This window comes from Pteropus alecto, unplaced genomic scaffold (genome assembly GCF_000325575.1).
Source record: "Pteropus alecto unplaced genomic scaffold, ASM32557v1 scaffold92, whole genome shotgun sequence".
In the NCBI taxonomy this organism is placed as follows: domain Eukaryota; kingdom Metazoa; phylum Chordata; class Mammalia; order Chiroptera; family Pteropodidae; genus Pteropus; species Pteropus alecto.
Genome location: NW_006432447.1, coordinates 5,072,211 through 5,089,394, shown reverse-complemented (window position 1 = coordinate 5,089,394; position 17,184 = coordinate 5,072,211). Strand labels below are relative to the sequence as shown.

Below are 17,184 nucleotides of genomic sequence, written 5' to 3'. Positions count from 1 at the left end.
GGCCCGACCTCACAATCGCATGTGGTGATACAGAATCAGGAGGGTAATCTTGGCATACCTCAGGAGTGAGGGGTCCCGGCTGTACACTAAGTTTCCCAGCCAAGGGTTCCAGTGCTAGGAAGATAAGTCCTGACAACCTCTGACTGTGAAAACCAGTGGAGATTGTGGCTAAGTAAGACAGAAAGCTGTAGGAGTTGTAGGGGTCTCCCTTAAAAGGGCCTACGCCCATACTTACTCACTGACAGACTCACTTGCTTTGAGATCCAGCACTGGGAAGCTGCTTGAGGGGTGCCAGGTATATACGGGGAGACACTGAGTTGTTGGGTTTCAAGGTGAGGGCTGGAGGGACAGCTTTCGCCTACACAGATCTTCTGGCAGTATCCACTGTTCCTTTGTTGAGCCTTTCACTATTGTAGCATATGATGCAGGCCCTACCATATCAGAGTCACCGTCAACCTGGATAACACAGGTTGCTCTGCCCAGGGGATTCCCTGAGACTCCGCCTCTCCCAACTTGTGAGCCCATCCAAGCTGCTTCCAGTGGTTTATTTCATATAGATGGCCTGTCTTGGCTCTTGCTACAGACTTTACTAAAATCTCTCAAAGGCTCATAAAACCCAAAAAAGAAGCATCTGGCCTCAGCGTGCCCAGTACCTCTTCCTGTGTAGCCACAAACCCTCCACTAGTGGCCCTGGTTCCTGGCATGGCCTCTCAAGGCACCTAAAAGCCCAGCACAGGTGGCAGCTATCTGCAGATTACTTGATGATTCTTACCAGGTGTCCCCAGAGGTACACAGGCTGCAGCTTAACATGACTTGCAGCTGGACCCCTCCCAGAACTATGCCACTGGGCCCCTACAGGACAACTACTACATAAAGCCACTCTACTAAGACCAGGAGACTTAAAGCCCTACCTAACCCATAGACAGAGGGAAGCAGTCAAAACGAGGAGACAAAATAACACGTCCCACATGAAAGAATAGAGCAAAGCTCCAAAAAAAGAACTCAATTAAATGGAGACAGGCAATCTACCAGATGCAGAGTTCAAGACATTTGGTTATAAAGATGCTCAAAGAACTTAGTGGAAGAGTAAATGAACTCAGTGAGAACTTTATCAAAGAGAAAACATAAAAACGGAGGTGAGAAACATAATGGGGAACCAGTCAGAAATAAAAAATACAGTATTTGAGATGAAGATTACATTAGAGAGAATCAAAAGAGTGGATGAAGCAAAGAAACAAATCAGCTATTTAGAGGATGAAGTACCTGAGGACATCTAATCAGAACAGAAACAAGAAAAAAAGAATCCAAAAATGAAGATAGATTAAGGAGCCTCTGGACAACATCAAGCATAACAATATTCACATCATAAGGGTATCAGAAGGAGAAGAGAGAGAGCAAGAAATTGAAAACCTATCTGAAGAAATAATGATGGAAAACTTTCCTAACCTGGTGAAGGAAATACACATACAACCCCAGGAAGTTCAGAGAGTCCTAAACAAGATGAAGCCTACACGAAGACACATCATAATTAAAATGCCAATGGTTAAAGACAGAGAATCTTAAAAGCAGCAAGAGAAAAGCAATTAGTTACCTACAAGGGAACTCCCATAAGACTATCAGCCGATATCTCAACAGAAACTTTGCAAGGCAGAAGGGCTTGGCACAAAATATTCAGTGATGAAAAGCAAGGACCTACAACCAAGATTACCCTTTGTGGCAAAACTATCATTTAGAATTGAAGGGCAGATAACAAGCTTCCCAAACAAGAAAAGCTAAAGGAGTTCATCACCACCAAGCTAGTATTACAGAAAATGTTACAGGGACTTTTTTAAGAAGAAAAAAATATGTATCAAAAATATGAATAAAGAATGGCAACGAGTACTTCAAATGAAAAAGAATTAAATGTTCCAATCAAAAGATAGGGTAGCTGAATGGATAAGAAAACAAGATCCTTACACAGGCTGTCTACAAGAGAGAATTCAGATTAAAATAGACATACAGATGAAAGCAAAGAGATGGAAAAAGAGTTCATGATGGACCTAGAGAATACTGTGCTGAGTGGAGTAAGGCAGATAAAGACAAATGCCAAATGTACATGTTCAATCTAAAGAAAATAAACAAACTCACTCCCACCCCCACCCAATAAACAAACTCATAGATACAGAGAATGTTTTCAAGGTTACCAGATGGGGGTGGTCAGTGAAAAAGGGGGAAGGAATTAAGAAGTACAAATTGGTAGTTACAAAATAGTCATGGAGAGAGAAAGTACGGCAAAGGAATACAGTCAATAATATTGTAATAACTATGTACGGTGTCAGAGGGGTACTAGATTTATTGTGTGATCACTTTGTGAGCTATATACATGTCTAATCACTATGCCGTACACCTGTAACTAAGAGAATATTGTATGTCAACTATAATTGAAAAATAAATATTAAAAAAATAAAAACAAAGTGTCTTCTAATATCTGCTATAATTTCAACTATTCGAAGAATGGAATTTAAAGTAAATTGGTGTACTATTTCCTATTTGTGAATATACGGGCAATTCAAATTATAGATTGTCAGGTCGTTCAATATAAAAATTCCAATAATTTATCACTCCTACTCTTGATTATTTTGAGGATTATTTATTCAGGACTCAATAATGTGGGATTCCTTTTAATATAGAGCCTTTTCTTATGGAAATGTATTTTTAGATATATTCTAGCATCCAACAAATATATTCACTAAGATAAAACACTTTCCTGTGATATGACCCTAAAGAATTCAAAACAATAAAGCTTATTTAGTTTTGATATGTTAAGAAAAAACAAGGAATCTCTTTTGATTCCGAACTATAAAAGATTATAATTAGCTTCTTGGGATAAGACAGTCTCTTAAAACTATATGTATCAGATTATAAGTCTTGATTTGAGACAAGAATTATAACTAAGTAAGAAGGATTTTCACATTTGGGCTAATGTCTCAAGTTTCATCATGGCCATCAAGTGAATAGTTAGTTACTTGGCTATATCATCTTAGATTTCCATATTACTACAAATCTTATCTAGTAATGAGACAAGCACACCTTCTATCAAAGTGAGGAACAGAGTAACTTACCCTGTCATGAAGAGTCCAACCAACATATTTTAGGTAACTGTCATTTAGGAAGGCATCACTATACATTTTCATCCACACCCCAATTTCTTCAATACAAATGGCTCTAATCTCAGCAATAGCATCACTACAAGAAAAAAAAGAGAGAAATCTCTGATTAATATGAAAAGCTAAAATGTACTTCACACTTATTTTCAGTAACTAATAAATATTAACATTATTCCTACTATTGTATTTATATCTGCTCTCTAAAAGGTCTTCAATTTGACTAACTTCTATTTTTTACAAGAAATCTGTGGAATAAAAAGTACTGGTACCGAATTGAAAAATAATGCTTCTAAAAACCATCTTATTTTAACTCAACCGCTCTATATTCATTGAACTAGGAAATTGCATTTGGAGCTTTCTGAAAGCCTCACAACTACTGTGGAGTCAACAAACACATAAAAATCTTCTGAAGAAACCAGACTACCAACAAACACCCAAATACTAGTGATGGAACCAAACCACAAAAGTCAGGTTTCTGGCTCTGTGCCCAGATGGCTTTTCATCTCAGTGTAAGTACTGAACTTACCCTCCTGAACTTTTCCTACTCTCAAAACTGTAAACCATGCACAGATACAATGTTAATATTTTAATCTTATCTTTCAATAGGTTACCAGCTCTAGCTAAAAATAAATAAATAAGTACAACAAAGTGAATTATAATTTTCTTTTGTAGATTGATCTTCAAAATTTCTGAATTCACCATATATGAGTAACACAAAAATTTAGGTAATTTTTAATTCTCCAATTAGTGCAAGGCAATCAGACAATTAATTAATCTGACAATAATTTAGCTGGAATCTTAATGTTAATTAAGGAGCTTTTCTTAGTTGTTCTTTTTCTTTTTTATTTGCAGGAGACTCATCTAGGATTATTAGCTGCTCTTTGTGGGTGTTAACATTCTAATATTTCATTCTCTGCTCTAATAAATCTCAGTTCCTTCTATGTTCCTGTCACTACTTATGAATAAAAATGTGAGAATCTCTTTCAAAGCCATATTACCTACCACAACCTTTAGTTTTCCTACATTATTTTGTTTATACCCTTTTTTTTCATGGAGAGATTCTACAGCATAGAGGCTAATGGTACAGGCTCTGGAGCAAGACATTCTGAGTTCAAATCCTGGCTCTGCTTTTACTAAGCTGTGTGGCTTTAGGCAAGTTATATCCCTCTTTCTTAGATTTCCTCATCTGTAAAACATGGATAATAACTGTACCTAGAGCTCACAGAGCTATTGTGAGAATAAAATCTCTTAATAAAAGTAAAAGACTTAGGACTGTGCCTGGTACCTAATAAAACTTCCATAAATGTTTACTTACTATTATAATCTTTTTTTAAAATATGGATATTTCCTTTAATACTAAAAATCAAATAACAAAACAATAGAGTTTATATTTGTAGCAAGCAGGTTTCTTTTAATAATAATTTTTTTTTCATTTTTCAGTTTATAGTTGGCATACAATACTATATTTGTTTCAGGTGTACAACACAGTGAGATATCTACATAACTCACAAAGTGATTATCCCAATAAATCCTCACCATACATAGTTATTACAATATTATTGGCTATATTCCTTATACTATACTTTCTATCTCCATGACTACTGTGTAACTACCCATTTGTAGTTCTTAATCCCTTCCCCTTTTTTCACTGCCCCAACAATCCCCTACCCATCTGGTAACCCTCAAAATGTTATCTGTATTTATGAGTTTGGTTCTGTTTGTTTGTTCGATTATTTTGCTCTTTAGATTCCACATATACGTATAATCATAAGGCATTTGTCTTCCTCTGATTTACTCTATTCAGCACAATACCCTCTGAGTCAATCATGAAATATCTTTTTCCATCCCCTTACTTTTAGTCTCTGTGTCTTTTAATCTGATGTGCGTCTCCTGTAGGCAGAATGTACAAGGGTCTTGTTTTCTTATTCATTCAGCCATCCTATCTTTTGAAGTACTTGTTGATAGATATGTAGCTATTGCCATTCTTTATTTAGACTTCTGAAACATTATCTTTTTCAACTTCTTAAAAAAGTCCCTCCAACATTTCCTATAATACTGGTTTGAAAGTGATGAACTCCTTTAGCTTTTTCTTGTCTGGGAAACTATGTGTCCTTCAATTCTAAATGATAACTTCTTTGGGTAATCTTGGTCATGGGTTTTTATCACTTTGAACATTTTGTGCCAAGCCCTTCTGGCCTATAAAGTTTTGTTGAGAAATCAGCTGACATTCTTATGGGCATTTCCTTGTATGTAACTGATTGCTTTTTTTCTTGTTGCTTTTAAGATTCTTTTTTAATTTAAACTTTAGCATTTTAATTACGATGTGTCTTGGTGTGGGTCTCTTTGAGTTCATCTTGTTTGGGACTCTCTGAACTTCCTGGGGTTGTACATCTATTTCCTTCACCAGGTTAGGGAAGTTTTTGTTATTTCTTCAAATAGGTTTTCAATTTCTTGTGCTCTCTCTTCTCCTTCTGGTACATCTGTAATGTGAATGTTGTTACACTTGATGTTGTTCAAGAAGCTTCTTAAACTATCTTCATTTTTGGATTCTTTTTTCTTGTTTCTGTTCTGATTGCGTGTCCTCTGCTGCCCCATCCTCTATGTTACTGATTCGATCCTCCGTCTCATCCACTCTTTTGATTCCCTCTAATGTACTTTTCATCTCAGATATTGTATTCTTCCTTTCTGACTGGCTCCCTTTTGTTTTCCACCTCCATTTTTATGTGTAACCGTTTTTTAAAGTTCTCACTGAGTTACTCTTCTCCTAAATTCCTTCAACAACATTATAACCAGTGTTTTGAACTCTGCATCTAGTAGATTGCTTATCTCCATTTCGGTGAATTCTTTTTCTGGAGCTTTGTTTTATTCTTTCATGTGAGACATGCTTCTTTGTCTCCTCAGTTTGGCTGTCTCTCTGTGTCTGTTTCTATATATTGGTTAGGGCTCCTAAGTCTCCCGATCTTAGTAGAGTGACTTTATGTAGTAGGTATACTATAGGGTCCAGTGGCGCTGTCCTGGGGCGGGGATGTCCAGTTGCAGGTCAAGGTCAGCCACAGCCTGTGCACCTCCAGGGCCACCTGGTAAGAGTCACCAGGCAATCCACATATGGTTTCCACCCTCCTACCCCATGCTGGGCTTATAGGTACCTCCAGGGGCCGAGTTTGAAACTGAGAACAGCTAACAGTGGTGCAGGGTTTGGGGCTACTTAGCAAGAGATATGGTACATGCTGAGGTCAGATGCTATTTTGGGTTTGTAAGCCTTTGAGAGATTTTATTAAAGTTTGCAGCAAGAGCCAAGACAGCTAATTTATATGGAATAAACCACTGGAGTGGCTTGCGTAAGCCCACAAGTTGAGAGAGGCGGAGTCTCAGGGAATCCCCTGGGTAGAGCGACTTGTGTTATTCAGGGTGATGGCACCTGCAGGCTGGTAGTGGGGCAGGGCTCAACAAAGGGAAAATAGCTTCTGCCTGTACCTCTGTCCGGGAGCCAGCACCCCTCCAGCCTTTGCCCTGAAACCCAATAGCTTAGCACCTCCCTGTTTGTCCCTGCTGCCCTTTGAGCAGCTGCCCCAGTGCTGGAGCTCAGAGCAAGCGAGTCCATCAGTGAGTAAGACGAGGTACAGGCCCTTTAAGAGAAAGGTCTCTGCTTTCTGTAACCTTCTGTCTCACTGAGCTGCAATCTCCACTGGTTTTCACAGCCAGAGGTTATGGAGACTTCTCTTCCTGGCACTGGAACCCTGGGCTGGGGAGCCCAGTATGTTGCTGGAACCCCTCGCTCCTCTGGTGGGGGAGGTGGCTCTACAGTCAAGACAGCCCTCCTGATTCCCTTTTAATTTAAAACTTATATATATATACATATGTATATGTATGTGTGTATATATATTTGTTGTTCACCTCTCATAGTTAGATTTCTTTCTGTCACCACATATTTGACCCCTTTTATCCCACCTACCTACTTCCCTCCTCTCCACTCCCCAGCCCCCATTCTTGATTGACACACTCAGTCCAGGTGTGAGACCAGGCCATTTCACGTCTCCACTCCTGCTATCGTTTTGAGGTGACCTATTATTTGGGGTGATCTAATTGTAGGGCTTCTGTTCAGTCAGACCTCTGGCGACTCCGCATACTGGCTGCTCTTTAGTTTTGTTATAATTTTGGTGTGGTTGCTACAGGTGTGTACAGCCTTTACCTTATATGCCATCTTGAATCTAGTCTATTTACTATTATCTTTTAAGAATCGACAATATCATCTTTTACAGACAATAGAGTATGAAAAGTAGCTTGTCTACAACTAAAAGGATGTTTCTAGACCTTTATAATACGGAATGTGAATAGCTCAAAGACATTTATTTTGTTCAGTATATTTAAAATTTCAGATATAAAAAAAGTTAAAGACAATACAATGAATATACATGTATCCAATGCTGTTAAGAAATAAAATATTATAGTTGAAACTTCCTATACACTTCTTTCTGATGCATCTCCCTCCCCCCAAATAAATGACTATCCTTGATTCAATGACTGTCATTTCCATCTATACCTTTATGCTTTAACTCTATACATGTTGTTTTACATAGCTAATCCTATAGGCACCCTCTCCAATTTGCTTTTTTCACAATGTTTTGCCGCTTATACATACTGATTCATATAGTTCATATATTTGTTTTAGCTGATGTTCAGTGTTCATTTCTATAATGTTACAAATTATATATACATTCAATGGCAGACATTATATTGTTTCTAAGTTTTTGTTGTTATTAACAATGAAATGCCATGAACATTCTTGTACATGCCTCCTTGTGCACATGTGTGAGAGTTTCCATAGGGCAGTGTTTTTCAAACAGTGCATCATTGCCTATTATGAGATAAATTTATTGAGTGGCACCAAAAACATAAAAGTATTCAGACAGAAAATACTAAAGTGCTTCACACATGGCAAGGCAAGTGAGTTATTTTTATTGGAACACTGTGTACCTGATTGTAGGACACAGACAGCTTTTATACCTAGAAGTGATATTACTGGGTGAGAAGAAATACAGTTTTTAGTTTTATTAGTATTAACCAATTTCTACATAAGTTGGGGGTTCAAACATCTTTGCCTGTCACTTCGTATTGTTCTACTATTTAATATAAATTTCCATCTCTGTGAACTGCTAGTTCATAAACTTTGTCTTCTGTACAAATAAAAACAAATAACAACAGCAGCAAATATAAAACAGCCACCTCTTCCAAAAAAAAAACAAAACACAACCACAAAACACCCAAATCACAGCATTTTAGCTTTCTTAGTCCTATCAAGTAGTTATTTCCCAGAGATCTGCTGCACTTATTCTCTGCTATATCATCCTTGTAAAAATACTAAAACAAAAACACAGAAAACACTAGGCTACATTTTTATTAAACATTCTCTGGGAAGCAGACTAAGGACAACATGAATAGGTATGGTACGCTGATTCAAACTATAGTGACGACTAAGTATGGTAACTTCATATACACAGAGCTCAAGCATTCTTCCATTCATTACCACTGGCATTGCTATTATCAATACCATTACCATTGACATTGAGATTACGGGTGGCTAATTTCCAAGGCTCAGGAATATACATGTTTAGCTTTATTTCAGTAGGGAAACTGTCTTGAAAATCTTTTATTATAACTATCTCTAAGTCTAAGCCTAATTTCTAATGCCTTCCTGTCTCATCTAATGGACTTCTTAAAACTTACATTACGGAACACAGCTCCCTGCCTACTTGAGATACCAATCTGACACCTCCCTTAACTTCAAATATCTTTTGTAGACTTTCAGTTTGACTTACAATATATGGTCAGACAGTCCATTCTGCTACTATTAAAAGTACCTAGATGATTTGTTTACTATTTAGATTCTGAAGCCCCAATCCACTTTGCCTGCTGATACCACCATGCTAAATTAATCATTCTCTACATGTAGTTATATTACATAATCACACACTATAGAGTAAAAATTAGAACTTCTTTATGGTGGTTTTAAAATACGCCCACAGAATCTTGGTTCATATTCCCTTTGATGAAGGCAAATTCGTCTTTTCTAGAACGTTGGTGTACATGGTAACTTGTTTCTAACAAAGGTAATGTGGTGGAAAAATGAATTTTAACTTCTGAGGCGAGGTGAAAAAGACATTGTGACTTTTGTTTTGTTCTCTCTTGATCACTCTCTTGAAGGACAGCCAACTGCCATGTCTTGAAGACACTCTCATGGCCCTATACAGAACTCCGTGTGGTGAGTAACTGAGGTCTTCTGACACCAGCCATGTAAGAAAGCATTACTAGAAGCAGATATTCCAACCCCAGTCAAGCCTCCAAATGACTATAACCTCAACCAAAGTCTTGATTACAATCTGATGAGAGAACTTAAACCAGAAGCACCTAGCTAGGCAGCTACCAGATTCTTGTTCCATAGAAACTACGATATAACAAATGTTTGTTTTACATTGCTAAGTTTTGGGGTATTTGTTACATGGCAAGAGATAACTCATTACAACATTTTATTATTAAAGGCTTTTAACAATCTACCTATAACAAATCTTCTTGCAATCTGGTCCATAAAAGACTGTAGACCAAATAGCTCTAATGCATCAGCATCTATGTCTATGGCATCCCTTGCCTACGATGCCCTTAATTCCATTCTGATTACCTACGATGATTATTCCTTCAAGCTGCAATGAAGTCTCAGTTCTTCCATAATTCCTGTCATATCCTCTTATTATCAGATATAGCTTTCTTGACCTGTAAGAACTAACATTCTATTTAAGTAGATGAAGCATAAATAAAAATGCAGTATGCTTTTAATTATTCCCTGATTTGATTACAACATATCTTTTGATATATAGATATTTTTCTTATGCATAAGAGTCCTCCAATCTTCAGTTTTCATATTAAATTTCTTTTTAATGCTTAATTTCCAATGGCCTCACTCCATTTAGAAATATTTAGCTCCAAATGTCTGGGAGTTTCCAAAGCGAATATTAAAATAGAGGGCAAAGAAGTTAGTTAAGACAAGAGGAAAGGTATAAGACAATTGTAAGATGGGCTAATTTTAATAGCATTCTGGTATTGGAGCCTTGAAATGAACAACTAAAATAAAGTCAAAGAGAGAAACTCAAACTCTCTCTTTGTGAACTCAAAGAGAGAAAAATAAAACTAGAAAAGAATTACTCTAGGGCAATTAATCCTTTGTCGTAACTCCATTTTACAGCATAAAATATAATTATGTTCATTCCCATGAAAAATATATCTAATTTACTGATTCTCACAGTTAAGCATGTCTTTTTTTAGGAGACAAGATGATATAATTTAATATCTGGACTTAAGTTTTCCTTTTTGGATTACTTTATTGGCAGATGAAATTAAAATACTTTCTGCTTACAAATAAAATGAAATTTAATTGTAATTAATTTAAATTAAATGTTTCATGTACTATCTTTACAAGGCCTTTGCTAGCAAAGAAGTTGACTAAATTAAAATGACTACATTACAAATTTCAGAGACTAGCTCTTGGCTAATATGGCTGTTTTGACACAATTATCTCTCAAAGGTACATGGAATCTCATGAGAGCACTTGAGTGAGAAATAATTACAAGTTTCAAGAAGAACCATTATATAAATTGTAGTACACAATGAATTCATATCTCAACCAAGTCTGTCACTAATATTTGGATTAAAAAAATTTACATTTTCCAAAATAGAACAACTGTAGATAATTTTTTTTTTTTTGAAATAGCTTAGGGAGAAAGGAATAGCTGAAAGAGTTACTGAAAAGGTATACTGTATTCTTTATTAGACTGTAGACAAGAACTTGAGAATAGAGATCATAACGTACAGAAAAATGATTAAAATAAACATCTTAGAGAATGTTAAGTGTTACTATAGGGCAGTACACAGAAAAAAGAAGCAATTTTGTAAAATTTCAGTTATCTCATTAATACTACTACTTTCCAATACTTCTCTTATCTTTTCAAATCCTATGTAAAGGGTATATGGTAGCTAGCATTTAGCTCCAAATCAAGTTAGCTCCCTCAGCATTAAAACTAGTGGTTTTCACAGACATCCCCAACCCTGGTAACTCTACTACATCTAGTGCTCTGGATTTTAGGTTGTTTGAAGGGTTTAGTTCCATTCCAGAATGCCACAGGTTTGCACCATTTTAACCCAAAGTTCAGCTTTTTATAAATAAATGCTTAATTTTTTGGTTATTTCCATAAAGCTGAAATAACTGTTTTTTGTCTTTTTAGTTGTTTTTGGGGGAGACCATTTTCCAACCATTTCACTCTCACCTTCATTTTTGACAGATGTTTTCTCTTGGTATGTAATTCTAAGTTGACATTGTATATTTAATGCAATTCTTACCAAAATACCAATGGCATTTTTCACAGCACTAGAACAAATAATTCTAAAATATATATGGAAGCACAGAAGACCCCGAACAGCCACAGCAGTCTTGAGAAAGAAGGACAAAGATGGAGATATCAGGCTGCCAGATACCAAACTACGCTATAAGGCTCTAGTAATCAAAATGGCACGGTGCTGGCACAAAAACAGACACACAGATCAATGGAACAGAATAGAGATCCCAGAAATAAACCCATGCCTATGTGGTCAATTAATCTCCGCCAAACGAGGCAAGAATGGAGCAAAGACAGTTATTCAATAAATGGTGTTGGGAAAACTGGACAGATACATGCAAAAAAGTGAAACTGGATCACTTTCTTACACCACATATAAGAATGAACTCAAAATGGATTGAAGGCCTAAATGTAAGACCTGAAACCATACAACTCCTAGGAAAAAATACAGCAAGTAAAACTCTCTGACATTGCTCTTCGTGATGTTTTTTCTGATGTATCTCCTCAGGCAAAGGAAACTAAGAAAAAACAAACAAATGAGACTACGTCAAACTAGAAAGGTTTTGCATAGCAAAGGAAACCAAGAGAACGAAAAGACAACCCACTGAATGAGACGATATTTGCCAATGATACAGCCTACAGGAGGTTAATATCCAAAGTATCATACAGCTTAATACCAAAACAAAAAACAAAACAAAACCGAACAGTCTGATTAAAAAGTGGGCTGAGGATCTGAATAGACACTTCTCCAAAGAGGGCATACAGATGGCCAACAGACATCTGAGAAGATGCTCATCATCACTAATCATCAGAGAAATGCAAATTAAAGCCACAGTGAACTATCGCCCCACACCTGTCATAATGCCTATCATCCATAAATCAACAAACAAGTGTTGGTGAGGATGTGGAGAAAAGGAAACCACCATGCTCTGCTGGTTCGCAAATTAGTGCAGCCACTATGGAAAACAATATAGCGGTTCCTCAGAGAGTTAAAAATAAAACTACCGTATGACCCAGCAATCTCATTTCTGGGTTTGTATCTGAATAAATACAAAACGCTAAGTCAAAAAGATAGATGCATCCTTATGTTCACTGCAGCATTATTTGCAATAGCCAAGGTATAGAAGCAACCTAAGTGTCCATCAATAGATGATTGGATAAAGAAGATTGGTATTTGTATACAATGAAATATTACCTGGCCATGAAAAAGAATGAAATCTTACCATTTGCAACAACATGGATAGACCTAGAGGCTATTATGCTAGGTGAAATAAGTAGACAGAGGAAGACAGATACCACGATTTCACTTACATGTGGAAAACAAAGTAAACAAATGAAACGGAAACAGACTATAGAGACAGAGAACAAACTGATGGTTGCCAGATGTGAGAGAGTTTAGGGGGCTGGGTGAAAAGGGTGAAGAAATTAAGAAGTGCACATTGGCAGTTACAAAACAGTCACAAACATATAAAGTACAGCACAGGGAATATAGTCCATAATACTGTGATAACTATGTTTGATGCCAGGTGGATGTTAGAATTATTGAAGGGGTCACTTTGCAAGTTAAATACATGTCTAATCCCTATGCTGTACATCTGAAACTAATATAATATTGAATGTCAACAGTAATTTTAAAAATTTTTTTAAAAGAAAATGAAACAAAAGCCACATGGTATAAAAAAACCCCTGCAGATCATTTATGTAATAATGTACTTGTATCAAGAATATAAAAACTTACTCAAAATCCTTCTCAATAATTGTTGAACAGAAAATCAGTAAGGATAGAAAGGACTTGGGGAACACTATCAATAATGTTGATTTAATTGATATAAAAACAAAAAGCACAATATACATTTTTTCCTAAGCAAATAAAACATTTATCAAGATACTATATTGTGGGTCATAAAGTAACACATACCTAAAGTACTACTAAGAGATAAAAATATAGGAAAAATTCCTATATTAGAAAAAAAGAAAAACTTCAAACCAATTACCTTAGTTTCCACTCAAGAAACTAAACAGCAGAGAAACTGAAACTCAAAGTAAGCAGAAAGTAGAAGAGAATAAAGAATATAGCAGAAATCGATTAAAAAGAAAAAAAAAATAGAGAAGTTCAGTGTAATCAAAATCTATTTCCTAAGGTAAAATAAATATAACTGATTAGCTCTAGCCAAACTCATATGAGAAAGAGACAGCTTTGTGTGTGAAACTGCTAATATTATGAACGATTTTACGCTGATACTTGTTAAAAATAACTCAACTATTTAGATGTGTCATTTTCTTATAAGACATAAGCTAAACCACCTTATATGTACTATGGATATGTAATTTGTAGTTAACAATATCCCTAGAAAGAAAACTCTAGGTCTCAATGGTATAATTCATATCTCAAGAAGAAAAAAGTACCAATTACCCTGGTATTGAAATCAGTCAAAGACATTCAACTGAATAAAAAGTTAGAGATATAGATCCCTCTTGAATACATATGCAAAAATTCTTAGGGAAATTTCAACAAATCACATTCTAACAATATAAAAAAGAATAATATATCATGACCATGTAGATTTTATCCCAAGAATTTAAGGTTATCATTTGAAAATCCACCAATTTAATTTACTACATAATCAGCCTTAATAATAAAAAAGCATAATGACTTCAACAGATATTGAAAAGCATCTGACAATAGCCAACATCCATTCCTAATAAAAAGTCTCAGAAAACTAGAAATAGAAAAAGACTTTCTTAACCCGATATAGGGCATGTATAAAAAACTTAAAGTCAACAGTCTTAATGATGAAAGACCCTAATTTTGCTTAGTGCAAGAATACAGACTGAAACAACAAAAATGAGGAGTACATACTACATGACTCCATAAAATATAAACAAATCAGTTGGCAGCTTAACGATTGCTTTAGGAAGGTGAGGGGGGCGGAAAGTGGTAGAAAAGGATGTAGGGAGGAATTACAATTTTGCATAAGGAAACTTTTCTGGACGATGCATATGTATATTATCTTGCCTGTGGAAGGTAGTTCTGCCATATATTACATCGAAACTCAATAAAATTATGCAGTTAAATGTGCAGTTCATGTTAATTATACCTCTACAAAGTTGTAATTTCAAAAAAGACTGCATGGTAGGCATTCAGAAGTTCTATCTTATGCAAATAAATTTTTAAGTAATTCATTATATGTGTAGTTTGGGCAAAAAAGAGGATATAAAACTTCAGTCAATCCATACTCAAAGGCCTAAAGACCTATTCAAAAGAACTTTTTATATTTTGAATTAAATCAAAATTATTCTTTAATGATTTCCCTGTTTTAACTAACTTTTTAAATTAACTAATCAATTAAAGTCTCAAATACGTCTAAAAATAGTGCTTCCATTATCTGTCTACTGAATCATATAACGTCACATCTAATTAAGGGAAGCTAACAAGTTTATGTATATGAACCATTAATTCTCTGTGAAATATGTTCTTGAATAATGTAGTTAATATTTTGAAAGTTCATAGGTTTCACAGAAAGACAAACTGAACTCATTTGCAATGAAGCATGAAAAAAATATTTTGGAAATACTTTGCTTCTACTTTTATGTATAAAATTGAAAGGAAAAAAAAGTAATGTTACAGAGCAAGTTGCTGTAGTATCTGTAGAGTTGCCTTTTTCTCTCATTTTCACAGAGGCATTTTTAAAAGACTACTGGTTAATTTGTCCACAGAACAAGATTACTATAGGGCAGGAAGCAAGGCAATTAATTTTTTCAATATCAAGAGAATCACATCTTATCAAGGCCACATTAACTTAAGAATACCTTATTAATTAATATCACATCAATACAAATCCAAGAACATAGGATGCCTCTAACAGTATATTTGGAAGGGTGTGGCAGTGGTGGTACAATGTTATCCACAGTAATGGTATGACATTTATTTAGCTTTTATAGCCAAAGCTGTTTTTCAGAAAACAAAACAAAGCAGAGTTTTATATATCTATAATTTCCTAGGACTTCAAAGAAGTAAAAATTATTTGTTAAAAATTTTTGAAATGGTTTTTAAAATACCTTACCGGTATCTATGAACAAATATACCCTTAAAAATAGAGTTCATCATATTTTCGATTTCATCTTGATTTTCTTGTAGCTGAAATAATAATAAAAAAATGTAAATTAAAATGTTGATCATTTTATTTGGAATGAACATTTCCAATTGTTTTTAACAACTGATTATTCTCATTTTGGGGTAATTATCCGTCCTTTTTCTCACTGTGCAACGAATGTCCTATATTACCAGTATTTTTGCATCATTTTTATAGCTGTACTACATTGACTTTCAAGTTTCTCTGTTATCTGTTGAAACATACGATATAGTGACTAACAAGGTGTGCTGCTGATAAGTGTGGCCAAATTCATATTTCCAAAATATCATGCTTTGGGAATAGGCCTCAATTTCTATTCTTCTTTTCAAACCAGGTCTCTGGCTTGGTTTTGCCTTTCTTGGTAATAAAACATTCATCATTATCCTACTTGCTACTATATATAAAGCTTCCTATTCTACCTAAATTATCCAAATTACTCTGCATCTGGTTAATCCATAACTGGAGGGTAGGCCAAGTTCCTAATATAGGAGGCATAAAAAAATATAACAAGGATCTCTAGCCATCAGTGGTGGAATGCAGCAACAAAATAAAACACTATAGCAAATATAATAAATTTCAGGCAATACTACTGATCAGTTAAAGCTTGAGTTTATTCACTGCTCAAAAGGAACAAAAATACTGATACAAAATTATATTCAAGGTGCTATTTCTTATTCTAATTTGTTTTGTAGTAATACTCAGTGAAGTATTGGCTTTCAGTGCATACTCCAATGTGACACAGTACCTTAGACTTATTCTTTTGCTGTATAATTTGTTTCATGCTTTACTGAAATAAGCTTTAAAATACTTTTATCCTAAAGAATTCAAAATATTGCAACTTAACTTTAGGTTTTACAAACTATTTTTGCTGCATTTATCATTAAAAATAACTAATTTATAAAAGGTATACGGTTTGGTTAGCACTACTTAACCTGAAGCCAGAGTTCCAAAATTTACTTCCACAGAGTTTCAAGTATGGTATGTGTTATGATTTGAATTGTGTTCCTCAAAAATTCATCTGCTTAAGTCCTAACCCTCATTACTTATTTGGAAATAGCATGTGGTAGATGTATTAGGTTAAGATGAAGTCATACTGAAGTATGATGGGCCCATAATTCAACATGATGATAGGTGTCTTTATAAAAATGAGAAATTTAGGGACACACACACACACACACAGAGGAGGCCATGTGAAGACTGGAGTGATCATTGACTTGTAGCCTACAGAACTGTGAGACAACAAATTACTGTTCTTTAGGCCACTCGGTTTGTGGTATCTATTAGAGCAGCCCTAGCATGCTAATACGGTATGGATAATAATCTAATCATAAGTTTGTTGTTTCTCGTCTGTTATAACCCATTATTCATTGATGGCAATTTATTTATTGTGATACTATGCCTTTTTAAAATTAAAATATAGACTAACACTGCAAATCTAAAATTTTATTTCCTATTGGATGAATAAAAATATTACCTACTAAAAACCCAGTTTAAAATTACTTTTAACACACATGAAAATTTCAC

The 17,184-nt window shown here is 35.1% G+C and overlaps 1 protein-coding gene across 3 annotated transcripts in view; it reads right to left on the bottom strand.

Moving 5' to 3' along the window:
• STAG1 (stromal antigen 1) overlaps positions 1–17,184 on the bottom strand; it is a 333,229-nt gene that overhangs the window by 121,624 nt on the left and 194,421 nt on the right. For all 3 annotated transcript variants that reach the window (XM_025043566.1, XM_006907217.3, XM_006907218.3), the window contains 2 exons: positions 15,592–15,665; positions 3,102–3,225 (listed from right to left, as the gene is read on the bottom strand). In XM_025043566.1, the coding sequence (XP_024899334.1) occupies positions 3,102–3,225; positions 15,592–15,665 (198 nt within the window). The remainder of the gene's footprint in view (positions 1–3,101; positions 3,226–15,591; positions 15,666–17,184) is intronic.